The sequence below is a fragment of the Eutrigla gurnardus genome (assembly GCF_963514095.1).
Source record: "Eutrigla gurnardus genome assembly, chromosome: 4".
Taxonomy (NCBI): domain Eukaryota; kingdom Metazoa; phylum Chordata; class Actinopteri; order Perciformes; family Triglidae; genus Eutrigla; species Eutrigla gurnardus.
Genome location: NC_139918.1, coordinates 25,260,272 through 25,279,601, shown reverse-complemented (window position 1 = coordinate 25,279,601; position 19,330 = coordinate 25,260,272). Strand labels below are relative to the sequence as shown.

Genomic DNA, 19,330 nt, shown 5'->3' with positions numbered 1-19,330 from the left:
TGCTGCTGCTGCTGCCGCCGCTGCCGCTGCCGTGGCAACGATACAGCAACAAGTCTCACTGCCCAGGGCTCTCTGCTAGTTGGCAACCAGACTTCACCGAGCTAGACTCTTACTTAAGCATGACTTCTTCTTATTTTCTTTCTACCATCGTAATGAGATGCAAAGCTCATAAAAAAGCAATGAACTCTGGCTGGGTTTTTTTCCACCAAGGGTTTTGGTGATTCTTGTCGTGTGGAGAAACTATGTGACCTGTTTCTGTTCCTGGCACGTAGTTATAATAAAAAAGAAACTCCCCGTTTCCATTTTGTCAAAGTAAAACATCATGTTTATTTAAAAGGTTATCTGCGACGGGGATTTACAGGCATGTGTGTCTCAGGAAACATTGTGGAAAGCAACGAGGAGGTTTTTTAGTTTGTTTTCTTTCCCTCGTTAAAGTGAAAACATTCCGTTTGGGACGGCCGGCTCTCAAACTGGTTTCAATTAGGGATCGTGTGTTTGCACCGCTTTCCTCATTTGATTACATTTCTGATTCAGAGAACTTCCACTTTTTTATTAGATTCAACTCAAGTTCAGTTTTTTTCATCGGATAAATGCCAATATTCCATAAATATGAAAGGAGGTTAAATCATTTTACACAACTAACGTGAGCAACTGTCAAATATACAACGGCGTATTAGGGCCACTGTTGGGGGGTGGGGGGAAGAGGGGGGCGATATTTAGAGAAAAAATGTGGCAAATTTGCGAGTTTATTACGATGCTAACAACCGGTATCTGTGCTAGCTAACGTCCCATGAATGTACATTTATGTTTCTAATGAATCATCCCAACGTGTGACAACGCCTCGCTAAGGTCCTTAGGGTGATGATGTTGATGCTTATTGTTGCTTTTATTTATATGAGGCCAAATTGTCATCTTATGGGCTAAGATGCTAGCGGTAGCTTTCGATTGTTGTCATAGCAACGGCAAACATCTGTTGTTAGTAGAACCAAGCAACTTGTTTATATCGGCGATTTATTAAGTGGCAAATTTGCGAGTTTTTAAGTGTTGGTGGTTGGGCATCGGATGTTTGCAGTTGCTATGACAGCAAGTGAAAACTACCGCTTTCTAAACTCGCAAATCTGTGACTTTATTTTCTCGGAATGTTGCCCCCCTCTTTGGGCTTTTTTTTCTCTCTTTTTTTTTTTGTTTTTCCTACAGTGGCTCTCAACTTTTCTGCTGTGAATCCCAACGGTCTCCTTTGTAACATGGAAATGTACCGTATGCATCACCATGAATCTGGATGGGTTTTTTTTCTCTAGTTTTTTCCTGATGGTTGGAATGATTGATGGATTGATTCATGCATTCATGCATTCACTCATTCATTCGTTGCCCTGAGATTTCCCACAGTGGATTCTTTCTGCCGCTCGGTCGTGTCGGGACACGTTGGAAGTAAAACCGCCGATGCATCCATGACACACAGGGATGTGGGGCGTGGTGGCCCGGTGACACGCCGCGATGACTCACCAGGGTTTACGTGAGGTCATCGCCGATAGAAAGTGTCACCAACTGTGAGCGTGAGAGTCGGCGTGTGCTAGCTTGCATGCGAAGGGGCGTGAGACTCCTCATGTCTGAGAAATGTTCAAAGTATTACTCACAGCCTCGGGGGGAGAATGCACTTGTTTATTTCCAAAAGCACAAGCAGGTTTTTCACATTTCATACAGATTTCATGAGATTCAGTGGAACATTGGAACATTAGGCCATCGACCCACAAAGAACTGATTATTATTATTATTTTTATTTTATTTTTTTGCAGGAAAAACAAGCGCTTGAAAAATATTTTGTTTTTTGAAAATGTAGACGTTTTCCTGCATTCCGGCGGTTCGGGACAAGTCTTTGTCCAGGAGACACGTCTGCCTAAACAAACCGTCAGCCAATTAAACATTATCTTTTTCCAATACTCCTTATCTGCACTCCACCTATAAATGATGTCCAATCTGCTTTTTTTACAGTCCGAGCGAAGCTGTCATTTTGTAATCCCCGAGCAATCCGGCTAAATTTGATGGCGCTTTTGATTAATTTAAGTGACGATAACTCAGGCATAATGAGTCTGACTCACAGTTTCGAGACGGGAGTTAGGTTTGGACTTGACTTTTTTGGCAGAAGTGTGTGTGTGTGAGAGAGAGAGAGAGAGAGAGAGAGTGTGTGTCCATGCATAGTAGATGGTTAAATGGGACAGCTGCATGACGTCACTGTGTTTTTGGTGTGAGGTGGTGAGAATTCAACTTTCACATCTGAAAGTCAACAAGGCAAAAGATGTGGCTGGTTTCTTTGATTCCCTTCGTCTCTGACCACGGGGAGAACGGACAACAGCAGAGAATACATACTTGGCTCACTTGTTACGCCTTTCTGATTTTGTTGGATTGGAGTTTGAATCATTTTCCCCATGTTGTGGATTGCAGTGTGGGTTTTTGGCTGCAGCCTCAGACTCCTGAGAGCTTCATTAGGGTTCAGTCCCAGAACTTCCTTAGAGGCTATCCACACGTAGCAAAACAAACTTTTTATTCTCCGTTTTGCCTTGGCGTCGTTTCAAGAAAATCTGCGTCCAGACGAATCTACTGAAAACGACACAGTAGTACATATTCCAGGCCTATATGTGGCGCTGTTTCTGCTACAAAAAAAGGCAGAAGAAGAGACGGAGCTTGACCGGATGTTTGCTGTTGCTATGGCAACACGTGAGAGCTACGGCTAATCTCCGCCCAACCACCCGATCAATAAACACCCGTAAGGTGACAATTTGGCCCGTATAAATAAAACCAACAATAAGCACCAACAGCCGTCACTCTAAAGGCGGGTCCACACCGGACCGAAAATCGGCGTCTTTGAGAGAGTCGGCGTCCGTGACATGAGTCTCCTTGGTGTGGTCGCTCGAATCGGCCCACGTCGGCGTTCATTTCAGCTGATTCAAATGTGTAATCCGCCATTCGAGTCGGCCATATTAAGTAGCCCGACTTCATTTACCGACGCGAGTCGGCCAGTCGGTGCGGTGTGGACCCGCCTTAAGGACCTTGACGAGGCGTCCTCACACATTGGGATGGAGTAATTAGACAAATAAATGCCTACATTCATGGGAAGTTAGTTAGCGGTTGTTTGTTGGCATCGTAAAAAAGTAGCAAATCTGCAACTTTTTTTCCCGGAATATCGCCCCCCTCTCTCGGCTCCGTTTTTTTTCCATACAGCGGCCCTGATACGCCGTCGTACAGACGAGCAGAATATCTGCTACGAGCACGGAGGCCGCCGTTGTTGTTGTTGTTACGAGACGTCGCGGGGGGAGAAGTTAGGCTTGAGGGTCGAGGGGCGGGGCGATGACGTCATCATATTCGTTTTCGCCGTCTACATGAAAACGAACAAAAAACGTCTTCGTATGGACGGCCTCTTAATCTGCCAGTTATAGTCGATCTAATTAAGAGCCGTCCGTCAGAGTCGGCAGCTGTGTGGCTGAGACAAGCAGCCGTCTACTCACTGTTGTTTGAGCTGTCTCTCTACCTAGAGGTCTCTCTCTCTCTGTCTCTTTCTACACACACGCACACACACACACACACAGATGCAGTTTGTGTTTACGCCGTCTCTCAGCTGATGTTTACCTTTAACACATAAAGCATTCTGAGCATGTGAGAGAATGGAGGGAAGTTTTTTCATTTGAAGGTTGGGAGGATTCTGCCACTGTCACTTTTTCCCCTCCGCCCTCCTCCTCCAGGTTTTTTCCTTTTCCCCGTCTCCTCCTCTTCTCTCTGTCCACATATGCAGCTCCACCACCACCGCCCTCAACGAGGTGATTCTGTTTCAAGATGTCAGCCAAAGAAAAAAATGTGGGCACTATGACTTATGATCCCAGTTCACTTGTTGGACGGCTGAATCCCACATAACACACACAGACACACACACACACACACACACGCACACACATCACATCCCTGCTGACCGCAATCCACATTTTTACATTTCATAATCAGATTTACTGTTTCCAGATTAAAACGAGGAGCGTGTGTCCACAGCAGCTTTATTGGTTGAGCTTCACAACACACACACACACACACACACACACACACACACACACACACACACACACACACACACACTTCTTCCAGGCTCCGTCTGAGGGTGATCGGTTGCTGGCAGCACAGATTTTGGTGTGACTATTCGCCAGTTTATGCACTCAAATCCATGCAGGAATTCAGCCCTTGATGCTCTGAAACCTGCTGCATCATCCTCCGAGCGGAGAAGGGGTTTGGGGTTTGAAAGGAGAGAGAGAGAGAGAGAGAGAGAGAGGAGAATGAGTTGGCAGTGTGAGAGCAGGACTGGAAAATGTTTCATGGTTTGGGATTTGATTGGAAGCCTTGTGGGAATACAAGTGATTTGTCTTTGGATTCAGGGTTCATATGAAAGCGAAGGCCTCACCTGTTTGCACAGCTACAAGCCCACGCTCCCTGTCCCAGTGCAGTAGTACACCTCTTTTTATTGGTTTTACACTCACACACCCCCTTTCTCTGTTTGTCTATCTGTCACAATCTGTTTTTGATTTACTTTACATGTGCAGCTCCAGATCTCAGCTAGATATGAATCTGAAGTTCAGTTATCATATTGTTCCCTTAAATACTATATACTCTATATTGCAGTGTCCATGAACATCATCATTCCGACTTGAAATATTTACATAACTGAAGAAATAATCTAAAATGATTCTGGCCCTCGGCACCAAAGACTCGTATAGCTCCACTTCAAACCTCCCAGTAATATATATTCAGGGAGAGATACAGTATATCATAGAAGTGATTTCATAGTTGTATCATCAATATTCACAGCTACACTCTTCTAAGTGTCCAACAGCTCCGATAGGATGATGCAGAAGTAATCAGACGGGTAAATTACAATTCTTATGTGCATCATATCTGAAGGAAATATGAAATTACTCTTCAGCTACGTTGAAATCCGACCTATAGAGGGAATCAGCACTTAAATTAAGAATTCCAATGTGTTGGAATGTGAGAGAGAGCATGTGCTGCTCTCTCTGAAAGACACAAATGAACTTGTCAATATATATATATAGTATGGAGCAGGTATAGACTTTATACTTTTGGGTTTTAGTGCTGTAGTTGTAGGATTTGGCCTTTCTAATTAGACCACATGTATGCAAATAGGCATCCTCCTTTAATGTTGATTCTCTTTAAACCGTGTTCTCTCTCTCTACCTAATAGCCCGTTCTGAACCGGCAGAACCTTTATCCAATCCCACAGCCGAGTGATAATCAGACGCTGTTTTCCATTTCAGAGAGAGAAGGCATGCGGGGAACAAAGACATCTGTCCCCGTAGGCTGAAAGCCACAGTGCATCTCTGCTTTGTAGCTCACAGAGAGGCAGCTGCTGCTGACATATTCTGCCCACTTCCTCCCATTTACCTCACGCATACAACACATTTTGTATTTGAAATTGACTTGCAACGCCCGGCACATTATGTGTGTTCTGTTCTCTCAAAGAAATCTGGGAGGGAGGGTGGGAGGAAGCCAATTTGAGACACTCATTGAGACGCATAGCTGTACCTCAGTGCAGTTATTAAAAGCAGTAGATAGGAGGGAGTATTCACTGCACATTCCAGTTTATGAGAAGTCATATTGGAATAGGGTGTATCTCTCTTCCTTCAGCTCTGAGGACAAATTACACATTTGCTTCTTCACCGTGCTGATGGAGAACGTTCCCTGCGAGTCCCTTTTGAAACGACCACAGAAGAGTTGAAATAACAAACAAAACAACAAGCTGCTCCTGGACGGCAGCCAGCCAACGGCTCCACGGCGGCCCACCTCGGTTCCCACGGTGACCACGGCAATTTAATTGATTCCTTCTCTAATTAACGGTGCTTTAAGGACAGCTGGGCCGGGCGGCGTTGTGTTAAACGTCCCCCGAACGCCACGGCTATTAGTTTAATACCCAAATGCTTTTTATATCCGGATGCTGTTGGTACACAACGTTGTTCAGCTCTTTCTCCCATAGTCATCGCATTTATTAAAGTTGCTTTGCATAGCGGTAACGGATTTATCACGGTGGTAGATGTCTGTCTCGGGTATCTTTCCCTCGCAGGCGTCTGCTCATTTACTTTACTTTACATTAATCATCATCTTCCCATAATTCACATCAACAGAAGAGTGTCCTCGTGGTTTAATGAGAATTACCAGTACGGCACAGTAGGTAGGAAACATAAGTTACTCACGATAACAATAAGTTACTCACGATAACAATAATATCACAATATATTTCCCATGATAACAATGATATCACGATACTGCCATACATGATATATTGCATATGCGATATGCATCACAATATCTGTGTATCTGAAGGAGAAAAAATACCGGTGAAAAGGTCAAAAGCAGGAATGAATTGTATATACTGTGTTTATTCACTACAACAACACGATATATCGAGATATTGTCCTGCCACTACACCAAACCAAGGTTTCTCCTCCCTCCTCGGCGTGTCACGTTGCAAAGCCTGTCAGCGGCTCGTAACGGGATCCATCCCATAACTATAAAACTCTCCCAGCATGAAATATCGTTAACACTTTTCTTTTCCTCTTTCTCACCTAACTGTCCGTCTATGAAAACGGAGCCTTCCAGCTGTGTTGTCAGCTTTCATTTTATTTACGGAGAGCACAATTTGATACGTTTGAGCCGCTTCCACCGAAGGAAAGGAATCCGGTTTCACAGGGCCCTGATCCGGTTTCACGATCCGGTCTTGTTGTGTCCGTTATTGTTGCTATTGTGCTCTGGTGTGTATGTGAATTCAAGATTTTTTATTTTTTATTTTCACACACACCGTAGAAACATAGTTCACACTGAGTAATGAAATCATTATTTTGCAGTTTCCCTTCACACGGTGACCTCAAATAGAAAATATGTAATATATAGAAATATATACTAAAAATATGTTATATATATATAAATGTATACTGAAAATATGTACAAAAGAACAAGTGTTGAGCAGCAATGTATATATATATATATACTGAGCAAGAGATTACATGTACATGTATAGTGCTCACATTTTACTAAATTCCCCCCCCCCCCCCCCCCTTTTCCCTCCCACCCTCACCCCTCCCTCACCCTTTCGGCCTCAGGCTACACGCAAAAACAACAAACAAGCAAATAAAAAAGAGACAATAATAACAGGAATCAAAGGAACCTCAAAAGAAATGGCTTATAATTATCATATGAAGAAGAAAGGAAGATAGTTATAATAAAGCTCAGTCAGTCATTCATTAGGCAAAACATCTACCATGTCAATTAGAGATAGAAGCGGTCTCCATATTCTTTCAAAGTTCTTTGAAAAACCTCAGCGAAAAACCGTATATATAACCATATATATATATATATATATATATATATATATATATATATATATATATATATATAAATGTGCTTTCCGACCTGAGAGAGAGAGAGAGATTGATGTTTAGTAAAAACGTAAAGACACAATGAAGTCTGAAGTGGACTCTGGATCCGGCTCCTCTCCCACTCTTCACTGCAGACGATGCTAGTCGCTACGAATATCACCGTAGCCACGACTTCTGTCCTGATTACCTTGACACCGGTTGAATCGCCGCTGACAATCAAGCATTTATACGCCGACATCAGTTTTTGTGCAAGATGCTCATTATTTCTACTTGTACGGCCTTGACTGTCTGGGTCTATATTCTCTTCTCGGAGGTCTGGAATGAAAGAGCCCATCAATATGTCATGAATCGCCGTGAACCTTTCGTGCAAATATTTCTCCGTTCTCAGAGGATTCTTCTTCTTCTTCTTCTTCTTCTTATTTTACTTTGATATCTCTCAACACTTACTTTGTCATCACCATCAGGGCTGGAAAACAGGAAAAAAAAGTTTCATCAATTTACATTCAGGAATCAATTAGTTATTCTTTTGCGGTGTTGATGGTGAGGGGGTTAACGGGTTAAAGGTCACCTTAGCTGCCAGGTGCGTTGAGTGAACGTCAGAGTCTGGTGTCGATGGAGACGACATGAGTCATCCCTCAGCAGCCCAAGCCCCGCCCCCCTTTCCTCCCCCGCCTCCTTTCAACGTGTCTTCAGTGGTCGTTCTCCTCCATGTGAAGGTCAGCTGAGCAGCGGGATTGATCTCGCCAGCTTCCTCATGAATGTTTTAATAGTGTGTGTGTGTGTGTGTGTGTGTGTGTGTGTGTGTGTGTGTGTGTGTGTGTGTGTGTGTGTCTGCATAAAAAACCTTAATCATGTTGAAAACAAACAGAACCCACGTGTGTCCCTATAGATTCACACAGATCTGGTTTTCTTTGGCCCCTCGTCCCCCAAAGGTTGTTTGTTGTCGTGTCCGGGGAGCGTTCTTTAGTCAGAGAAGTGGCGGGAACAAAGACCACCTTGATGATGGCGGACAGCGGGGGAGGGACCAGCAGGTGGTCCAATTAGTGGGTCCCCATGCTGAGAGGGGCGAACATCACAAGCAAGCGGTGTTTCAGGGAGTCTTCCTGCAGCCCAGCGCTGGTGCGATGATTTGCTTCTGGAAGTGTTGATGACCGTTAGTTAGTAGAAACACGGTGGCGATGATGCAGACGTTAAAACTGTAACCTACAGGGTGTGTACAGGTCCACCAACGCTGGAAAACATCCGGCTTTCTCCTGCACATGCTCAGCTGGAAACACTCGAGAACACTTTAGAGGAGAGTTTTTGTGTCTGGTTGCTATGATATGGAAAACAATCCGTGCTTTTAGTCGAACGTAATTAAGGCTTACGGGTTTGATTTAAGGGTTGATTTCCAACAAATTGCTGGAATTAGTGGGAAAAAACAAACAAACCAAGACGGAGTTTATATTTTGTTGCCGTCAAGTTTTTGAATGAAGTGTGTTTTTTACGAGCAGCTGATCTCAAACCCACGCAGGATGTTAAAATATGCGAAGGACGGATCCAGCAGGCCTCGAGGGAGGGAGGGAGAGAGAGGGAGAGAGAGAGGGAGAGGGAGAGAGAAGGTGTCAAAAGTAAAGAGAGATTTTATTATATTATATTAGATATAATGAAGCTACTGTGATTTTAGAGTGTTTCGGAGCGATATGTTATAAAGCATGCGTTTAGTGGTTGTGAGTATGGGAAGGACGAAAGAGAGCATAATAATAGTAATAGTAATAATAATGACAATAACTCATGAATATTATATAACAGTAAAGTGGTGTTGTCATGTGTTTAATGACGTCTCATCTGAGCCATGGAACAAAAAGGTAATTCACGAAGATATTTAGATTAGTAGTTTTACTTCACATCATATTGTGTGTGTATATATATATATGTTTATTGGGGGGGGCTCCTTTGCAACCTTGTAATCAATGCTTCTCTACAACGTGGTTGTAATTAAATGCACCCCGTCATCTTACCACCCAGGGCCACCCACACCGCTCCTCTCAGGCCCCAGGACGCCTGCTATCGTATGTGCGGCCCTGGCTGATAATTACAGGGGGAGGATATGTCCGACCAAGAGACAGGAGGGGGGGGGGGGGGGGGGGGGGGCATAAGGAACCTGAAATAGTATTTCAAAGAGGGTCTTTTAAGTCGCCTGTGTGACCTAAAGAGTAGGTTTATACATGACAAGTCTTGAAGACCAGTGTTGAACCAGATTTGCTTGTAAACGTATGAGAGTATATATATACATATATATATATATATATATATATAGTGTGTGTGTGGTATATATTGTACATGTGCCGGTGTGTTATGAAGTGTGTTTGTGTTCCAGGAGACCCAGGAGAGGTTTCCCAAACTTTCCCAAACTGAGCCGGCGTGGGACGAGCTGGGCAGCGGCGAGGCGACGGAGGACGGCAGCGCCACAGACTGTGATGACGAAGACGGATGTCAGGCCTCAGGAGAGGGACAAGACCAGACCTGTGAGTAACACACACACACACACACACACACACACACACGTTTCCAGTGTTGTTGGCAAACGTAGCGTGCATCCTTTACACGATACCAACACCGCTTTGTGATGATTCATAACATCCCCGTTATAATTTGGTGTTGTGTGTTCGGTACATGACCAAGGACAGATCCGCCTCTCACAAGGCGGCATCCTCTCTCTCTCTCTCTCTCTCTCTCTCTCTCTCTCTCTCTCTCTGCTCCAGCTCAATGAGCATCGAATTGTTTCCTCACAAACTCATTCACGTTGTCAAAGAGACGCTATAAAACACATTTCCACATCCTGCCATCCTTCGTCGCCCAAGGCACCTCAGATCCTGAGACAACCAGCCAGTTTAATTCAGCACACACACACACACACACACACACACACACACACACGAGGCAGCGAGGAGGTGTCGGGGCTTGTGTCGGCTTTGATGAGAATCATTTGATCTCCTGCAGAAACTTCTTGTTAATCAAAGCTAATTACCATGTTCTGTTTTTCCACCTACACAGTTGAACAGATTAGCTCGGTGTGAAGCATGTGTCTGTCTGTCTGGTGTGGAGGGAGTAGCAGGGAACGTGGAGGAGCAGGTGCATGTCCAAGCAGGCAGACAGGCAAACGCAATGAAGACGGGCATCAGCGATGAGATCTAAGCTGGATCTCTTCTGCATGGCTGCAGAGATGCTGAGTCAGCAGTCTCTCCGTGTTTACTCGGCCCGAAGCAGATGCACATTTAGTGCGGAGATGTAACTCCAGACATTAGCAGGCGCCCTATGATGGACACCCAATCAAACACAATGCTTCCAAGAGCCTTTCTCATGTCATCAGTTCTGTTTTTTTTTTTATTCCCACATCATTGTCTGTCACCTCTTTACTCTCTGTTGCACAAAATAACAGCAAAAAAAAATATCCTTGAAAAGGAGCCGAAAGACATTCAACAGCCTTTTTCACATTCTGACAAAACATTTATCTCTTTTTGAATTTCTCGGGTCGCAGCACCAACTAATGTTTGCAGCGTCGTTTAAATGGCTTTTTCACGACAAAACACTTTGTCCCTTTGTGAGCCATCAACAGCGACATCATTCTCTGGCCTTGAAAGACTTTAAAAACACAGTTCTGATCCTTATGTAACATGTGTTCTGCCTGATGCAGTTTTATTTGACTACTTGCAGCGATATTTAGACCTGAATGTGAAGTAAATACAGCAATACTCAGGTATTAGCCACTGTATTGTACGTAATATGTGATGAATTAGGATTTCCATGACCACTGGAGTCTTGCTGGTGGAGTGTGTGGTGCTGAAAATGATTCATTCTGTGCCCACTATTTGGCAGAACACACACACTAATGATATGTCATTTTGCTGTATGTCTGTTTAGACCACACCATTTATATTTCATGCCAATCGGTAGATACCATCAGACCTTATATAGCAAGTTACAGCAGCTTCCTGTGTCATGGCGAAAACATGCAAATTGCCACGGCAACGCCATCCCGTTGACTTCTCCTTTACAATTTTATAGTCACATCATCTGCATGGTTACATTTGAAACAAATCTGATAAAATTTTGCATCAAAAACATGACAAATAGCTATTTTTATTCCACTTATTATGGGATGCTAAGGAGCCTGCTAAACATGCATGAAACATAAAGTTCAAAGGCAAAAGGGGATTAGGGTGAAAACAATAACTAGTAATGTTATTACTAGTTTGATCATGCAAAGTTAAGCTTCATAAGTTTTGGTGCATCCTTAAACAACACACACGTAACGTGAAAAATAATGCACGAAATCCAACATTGGGCGAATCATTTCAAGAAAAAATGTAACATTTGTTTTAAAGGCGGGAACAATTGTGCAGCACTGAATTTGGCGACCATCAAAGGAACTTTATCCCGAGGCCATCATCGCCACAATGCAGCGAACAGCAATCGATAGCCATTACGTTCCCTGTTCCACACGACTCTGAACGAAGCCTGGACTCGGCCTCCTCGTAGCGATGTGGATAAAACATAGAAGCTCTGACAACAGCAGGGAACAATCAATCAAGACCACTGTCTGAGTCTCCTTACAGAGCAAAAACCCATTAATCTGCTCTCAGAGTATAAATCCATACCGCGGTGCAGACGTACGACTGTCCTTTAGCTTTCAAAAGGAGTATTTGTCATCCGATAACACGTCTTTGGAGCGCTGTGATTGGCCTTTTTGGTGAACACAAATTACAGCATTGGCCCTCGTGTTCGACGACACCGTCCACGGTCACTTCTCTGGAGACCGATGCCAAAGAGAGAGCCGGGTCATGTGACCTTGGCGGATCATTCACTCACACCGGCCGAGCCTGGCTGTTTGTTTGGTTGTGAGGATGTTTTCAGGTGGATCAGACATGTTAGAGACTTAATTGGATTTACATTCAAGAGGTTTAAAGACAAATCTCGTTATTGTACGGTTTAACTGTTGGTGAAACTGTTGCTGATTTTCCGAGGCACCGTTTACCTCCCATACGTCTGTGTGCTCGTTTGCTCGGCGTGGCTTTGCCAGAGCTCCCGAGGTCCGTGTTAAAAGGGGGCAGGACCACCCGCTGTCATGCCGAGAGCGACTTCATTACCGAGCTAATGAACGGCGCTAATCTGCAGAGAACAGACTCGCTCGCTCTCTCCCTATCAGCCCTCGGATGCGATGGATGCTTCTGCGAGTCTGACTGATATAGAATGTTTAAGAGTGCAGAAACTCGGCAGCCGCATTAAAACGTGAGCACAATGTTCATATTTGACACAATAAACCTCCAGAGACGAGTTTGGAGTTCACACACTCGGTCTGATCGCATGATGTCATGGCTGTGTTTGATCCGGCTTCAGATCCTCTCTCTCTCTCTCTGTGTCTCCCTCTCTCTCTCGCCCGGAGACATGCTAGCGTGCTCGCTGTGCCAACTCAACAAGGCCTAGTCATGGAGGAGCTGCCATGACCGCAGCCATGAACGGAGATAAATCAGTGGATCTTTTAATGAGGCGTGTCATCTCCGTTACCCTGCAGCAAGCCTCTTCTGTGGGACTGTCGGCTGGCGTGACTGTGGCTTATTAGCTATATTAGCGCGGGAACACTTATGGCTGCTCCTTCCAAAGGAGCTATTCATTTGTTGCTAGCTCTTTAGTGCATTAATCTCTAAAAGAAACCCACAGTGGCACATTAGACAGCTGTCTCTCCGCTTGGAAGAGAGAGGAGGCTCCGAATGTCAAAACATGAAAACGGTAGAACAGTGTTTTATTTGTCTTGTCGGAGTTTCTGTCGTTTCTGTTCTGGCCTTTTGTGCCGAGCTGTAAAAACAGACTGAAGAGAAGAGATGTCTTTCTCACAGTCAAAATGAATAAACTGTAAAGTTTGGGTTTTTTATTAAACTTTTAGGATTAAGGAAAGAACAACGGTGTATTAACTGTAGGAGAGAAAAAAACGAGCCGAGAGAGGGAGGCAACATTCTGAGAAAAAAGTGGCAAATTTGCGAGTTTATAAAGTGGCAAATTTGTTAAGTTTTTTAGGGTGATGCTGTTGATGCTTATTGTTGGTTTTATTTATATGAGGCCAAATTGTCATCTTATGGGTGTTTATTGATCGGGGTGGTTAAGATGCTAGCGGTAGCTTTCACTTCTTGTCATAGCAACGGCAACATCCGGTGTTTGTGGACCCAAGCATATAATATCATATTATATAAAAAAAAGTCAAAAATGTGCCACTTTTTTCCCCGATTATTGCTGAGCTCTCTCTGCTCTGTTTTTCCCCCCTACAGTGGCCCTAATATGTCGTCGTAGGAAAGTGTATGGGATGTTTAAAAAGCATCCCCGCCGCTGCACCTCACCGTTGTCTGGTTGGTCGTGCTGCTGTTGAGGCAATCAGCCTGACAAAAGGTGTGAGAAGTCATTAAAAAACAAACAGGTTATCCATCTCAGAGGGGGGGGGGGGGCACGGATAAACACTTCCTGTGATGGAGCCGGAGGGATGTGCTGCAAAAAAAACTAAACAAAAGTGTGAATCTCACAACCATGAAAGTACAATTCTGTCTCGGTAACAAACACCATCTGTCAGGCAACACCGGTGAGCTCATCCAGGAGGCGAAGACACCGCCGGCATCGCTCACACACTCTGCACCGCGCTGGCTAAACGTCTCTGTGAGCACGGAGACGTTGGCACTGATGGGTTTTGCTTTGCCATCATGTCAGAGAACATAATCATCGAAATATGACAAGATGGAAAACATCCAACCGTTGATCGCTGAGCTTCTGTTATTTGAAATGTGCTCGTCTCTCCTTGCATACCCCCGAGGTGTGTGTGTGTGTGTGTGTGGGTGTGTGGGTGTGTGTGTGTGTGTAACCCTGACCCCAAAGGGAGGTAAACTCTGAATACTATTTTAAATCCACAGCTGCTAGTTCTGGGATTTTGGACACTCTATATATATATATAAAATAAAGTGTAATGCACGTTGTGAGCTTTATTCTGCAGATTCTCCTCCAGACTCAAATGCAAAGACATGGAGAGGTGGGTCTAAATGGCACGAGAAGGCTCCAATCAGCAGATTTGAATTTAAGGCTGAAGGGCACCAGAGCTCCCCATCTATCACTGTCCGGTGTAATGTGTTTCTATACACAGTTTAAAAAGCCTGCATTGTATCGCACAAATAATGACTTCCAAGCTGCCCTTGATACGGCGATTCAACTATGACTTACCTGCCTCTTAATGTTCTTGGGGGGGGTTTTGTACCTGAATGATAAAGGGGCACCAAGTGAAACTCGGTTCCAAAGCCCAAAAGGCCATAAAGGTGTGCGGCAGCTGTTCGCCCTGGCAGGACAAGCACATTCCTGAAAAGGAACGGCTGCTTGGGCAGGATATGGCCGCGCTGCACTCGTGTTAGCAGGATTACACTGGATCGGCCCCAAGCCCACCACGGCCTGCTGTTGCCCTGGACACACACACACACACACACACCTGCCTTTCATGTTCAGGAGACTTGCACGATGGAGAGAGTGGAGATTTAAGTGGTGATGTGCTCCAGTTTTGGGGTCTTGAGAGAGGACGTGTGGTCAAAGGGCGCGGTGCGAGGAGCTGTAACTCCGTAGAGGAAGTGTGATGCCGCGGGACCAGATGGACCGGCGTCCCGGCTCACACGAGAGGACGACGTGGAAGGGGCCGAGGCTCGGAGAGGTTGCAACATGCAGAACCTATGATCCAATGTACCGTGCGAGACGGGGGTTAACATGGGTGGAGGTGGGGGATTTGGTTGCTTGTGCACTCTGCCAGGTTTGGGTAGAACCGATCCTCAAAACAAACCTTGATCTTCCCCGTTCTAGGTCCCGGCCTGAAGCCGGGGGCCTCCTTTGGGCTTGGCGTGTGTGGATAGCGGGGTCCCGGCTGGTCAGCAGATGTACTGGCCCGGTCCCGGTGCGGATATTACCAGTAGGGACTGCCATTTCCCCTCAGCCTTTCATCTGGAGCTCAAGGGGGCTGAGAGAGAGCTCCGCGGGGCAGAGGAGGGCTGGGGAGGGAGGAACCAGAGGATCAGGGTCGGCTTTGCTGGACAGGAAGGTGGACTGGGTTTCTTTTCTGGATGTGTCATCGTCGGAGTCACATTTTCTATCGGATATGCGGAGTCATCTATTTGTTCAATCTGATATTGCGTAATTTTCTCTAAACACTTGCCAATATCTGTGAATGATTCTGAGTAACCAGTGCTTATGAAATGAATATGTGGCCTTCAACACACATGTGTCAGCACTAAAACTACCTGATTCTGATTTATTATAATCACCCCTTTATTGTAAATATTCCCATTCCCCTGCCGTGCCCATCCATCCTGTTTTATCCCATCTTCCGCCTCTCCGTTGCTGTTTCGCCTTCCTACCTTGACACATTCTGCCCCCGTGGTTTTTATGGCACTTTGAGAGCGTATTAGCTTGAAGGGCTCCCTGGGTAACGTGGCCCATCAGAGGCAAGTGGTTCTCATTAGCCCGCATCATCATTTCCTTCCTAAGCACTATCAGCGAAGGCCTCTATGATTGAAGCTCTCCAGCACACCTTCGGGGACGCTTCGGAAAGCACTAAGGATCTCTGGTGTGGCAACAGGTGATAAAGGAAAGGAAGTGGTGGGAGCTACCACCTCCGACGTTGGTGGAAACGATACGAGGAGTTCTGCATTTTTGTGTGTTTGCTTGCTGTGAAGTTTTTACCAGCGGAGCAACGAGGAGATGCTGGTGACTCATGAGTCACATAAAAGTCTTAACTACCTCCCAGAGAAGGCTTTTCTACTAATATAGCAAGACACACGTGCAGCTTTCCGAGCTGTAAATGCCATTTTAAAGACGGTGTCCAGACTCATAAAGTTGTTCTTTATTGAAACGGCTATGACTTGTATTTTATTGTTTGCAAAAACACATTTCTGCCCCAGCCCCCCAATCAGGCTTCGACCAAAACCTTTGGGTTTTCATTCGGCACCACATTTAATCCGGACTCAATCCGTTTTGTTGCCGTCCACACAGAATAACAGAGAGACCTACTAGCTGAGGCAACTTAGTGATGGCCCTCGTTTATATGTGCTACTTTATGAATACCCATCTGCTCTGCTGGGGGTTTGGGATGGGGACGGTATGGTTCTGAGTTGTGTGGATGAACCCCTTGACTTTTTCTGGACTCTCCCGGAGCCCAGCCCCGCCGACTCGCACAGAAAACCCAGGCATTCCTGCTGTAACACAGCACCGAGCAAATAAAGGCAGACATTCCACTGATATTGAAAAATACAGTAGAAGGATAAGCAGGGATGAGTCTGATCCTCTTCGTCTCAGCTCGGCCCGGTATGCACAGGGGGGAGAGGGGGGACTCAGATGGGGTGAGGGGGGAGAAGGGGAGGCACGGCACGGAAAGGATTTTCTCTTTCAAACACAAACTTTTTGTTTTTAAAGCAAACTATTAGTCTCAGACGGCAGAGACGCATTAGCCTCCGATAATGGAGTTTGGTAGCAACGAGCCCGTTTTCTGTATCGACTACCTGCAAGTCTGCATCAAAGGACAAGCCACTTCATTAAAGGCCCATCCTATTGACCGGCGGTGGGAGCGACAAAGCCCTGCTCCCTTATCCATAATTGATGTGGCAATTAGAGGCCGAACCTGGGACAGACTGTCAGGCCGAAGGGCTGGGAGGGGGGCTGACCTCTCGCTGCTCCGGCTGATTACAGATCAGACGAGGAGGGCCGCTGACAGCGTGCCGTCCCCGAGTAACTCCGTTCTTTCTCGGTTACGCAACCCACAGTTTACATCAAAGTATACGGCTTGCCCCTACGAAATCAAACATTTATAACATCACAACTTTTTTTTTTTATCCCTCACAGATTTCTGACTTTGAAGTTGCGAAGGCGAGAAGCTCTTTAGATTTAGTTTGATTCAGAGGAGTCCAGTCAGACGGAGGTTTCATCCTCAGCAGGTAGACGAACCTCGCCTCCCTACTTCAGCCCTCACAGCCTTAAGTGTCACTTCAACGTCAGCGGCATGAACGACTCGTTGGCTTCTTGATTCTCAAGGCTAGACTGCACTCACCCTCAGAGGGGGGGGGGGGGGGGGGGGGGCGCGGCGCAGGGGGCAGGCGGGCAGGCGGAGGGTTTCCGACGTGAGAAATGTTGTGCCAGGAGACACACACGCTCTCTTGACAGCTACCCTAATGTGCACTTTCTCTTGACTGTAATGGATGGAGATGAAGAGTGTGTGTGTATGTGTGTGTGTGTGTGTGTGTGTGAGAAAGAGCAGAAGAATGTGAGTTTAGCGCCGCATCCTTCACGCTTGCATGTTTACAAGGACGACCTGACACCTGCCAATGCAATGAAGCATCTGGTGTTTGAGTGCATGCAGGTGCAATGTCAGTGTGTGTGTGTGTGTGTGTGTGTGTGTGTGTGTGTGTGTGTGTGTGTGTGTGTGTGGGACTGAACACTGATATCAAGCCAATAGATGATGATCTTCGGGGAACGATGGTCAGCGGTCACCGATCTGAATGATATTTAGAACATTTTCCCATAAATGTATTAACTCAGTATTAGTAATAGTAGTATAACAGTAATATTAGGCTAACTTGAATCATAGACAGCCGTGTACACACACACACACACACACACACAGTTACGAGGAAAAAACAACTTTGGAGCTTCATTAATAACATTAACATTCAAATGATGATGAATAATTTAGATGATGAATTTAGAGATGTTGAGCGTAGTCGTCCACCTTCCTTTCCCCGCCGTCTCTCCTTCTCTGAAGAACACACACACACACGGCGAGCAAAGCTGCGATTACTAATTAACTCGGCCCAAATGTGAGAATTTATCGTAGAAAAAAAAACCCCAGATGTAATTATTTCCCAAAAACTTCACAACATGATTTTAATCTAATGAAATATTTTTGCTTTAAAAAAAACAAACATTTCCCCTTCAGTCCAAAACGTTTTCACAAACGGCTGTGTTACCGGGGGGGGGGGGGGACTGGACTGGACTGGATTCCCCTCCATATCCTATCTGTCACATTGACTGGTGGAGGTCACTGTCCTCCCAGGGCCTTTCGCCTGTGTGTGTGTGTGTGTGTGTGTGTGTGTGTGTGTGTGTGTGTGTAAATCTTAATCTTGCCAAGGAGTTTAATAGTCTAATACAGCCAAGAATGGCACCGGGCGGATTCCACTGCACTGATCCCTGCTCTGCAGTTGCCATGCTGCGTGCCCGTTGCTAGGCTAGCTGTAAGCTAAGATGGGTCCCCCACTGGTGCCCCTTCGAGTGGCTGCCAGAGACCCTGTACCGAGCCCTATATAGGTTGCCTGTGAACCAGAGGGACAGTTCCCAGAGAAGTGTGTGTGTGAGATTAGTCTGACGTGGCACCGCATAAAGAGTGGTGGACAAAAACCAGCAGAGAGATGGATGGCTGGTAATGAAGTGTGTGAATGCGTCCTCCCCTCACCTCACCCCTCTTTGTACCAACGTGTGTGTGAAAGCAGATAAGGAAAAGCTGCGAGAGCTCGGTGAAAGAGAAGCCTTTAAAAACAACAACGTAGTGACCCGGAGAGTTTTAGCATTCTGCTGCTGTACGGGACAATATGAGGACGCCTGCGATCCATAAGCCTGGAGAGCAACATCGGTCTCTCCGTGGGGTCCAAAGGTCAGATGGGAGGCTGACTGATGCTCCGAGGCCTCGTAGAGAATAACAAGAGACCTGGGCAGACGCATTCAAGTGTGTGTCGTGTGAAAGTGATGATCTCAACCCGAGGAGTAAAATGATCACTGAACGGGTACGTGGTTTAACTCCTCTTATCAGATCGTCACGGTAGAAACAGTTCACACTGAGCAAGGGGATTCTTATTGTTGCAGTTTCCCTTCACA

The 19,330-nt window shown here is 45.6% G+C and overlaps 1 protein-coding gene across 2 annotated transcripts in view; it reads left to right on the top strand.

The window, feature by feature from the left end:
* The window catches only part of gpc5c (glypican 5c), a 98,096-nt gene that overhangs the window by 70,817 nt on the left and 7,949 nt on the right, over positions 1-19,330 (top strand). For both annotated transcript variants that reach the window (XM_084008152.1, XM_084008151.1), the window contains one exon: positions 9,780-9,927. In XM_084008152.1, the coding sequence (XP_083864278.1) occupies positions 9,780-9,927 (148 nt within the window). The remainder of the gene's footprint in view (positions 1-9,779; positions 9,928-19,330) is intronic.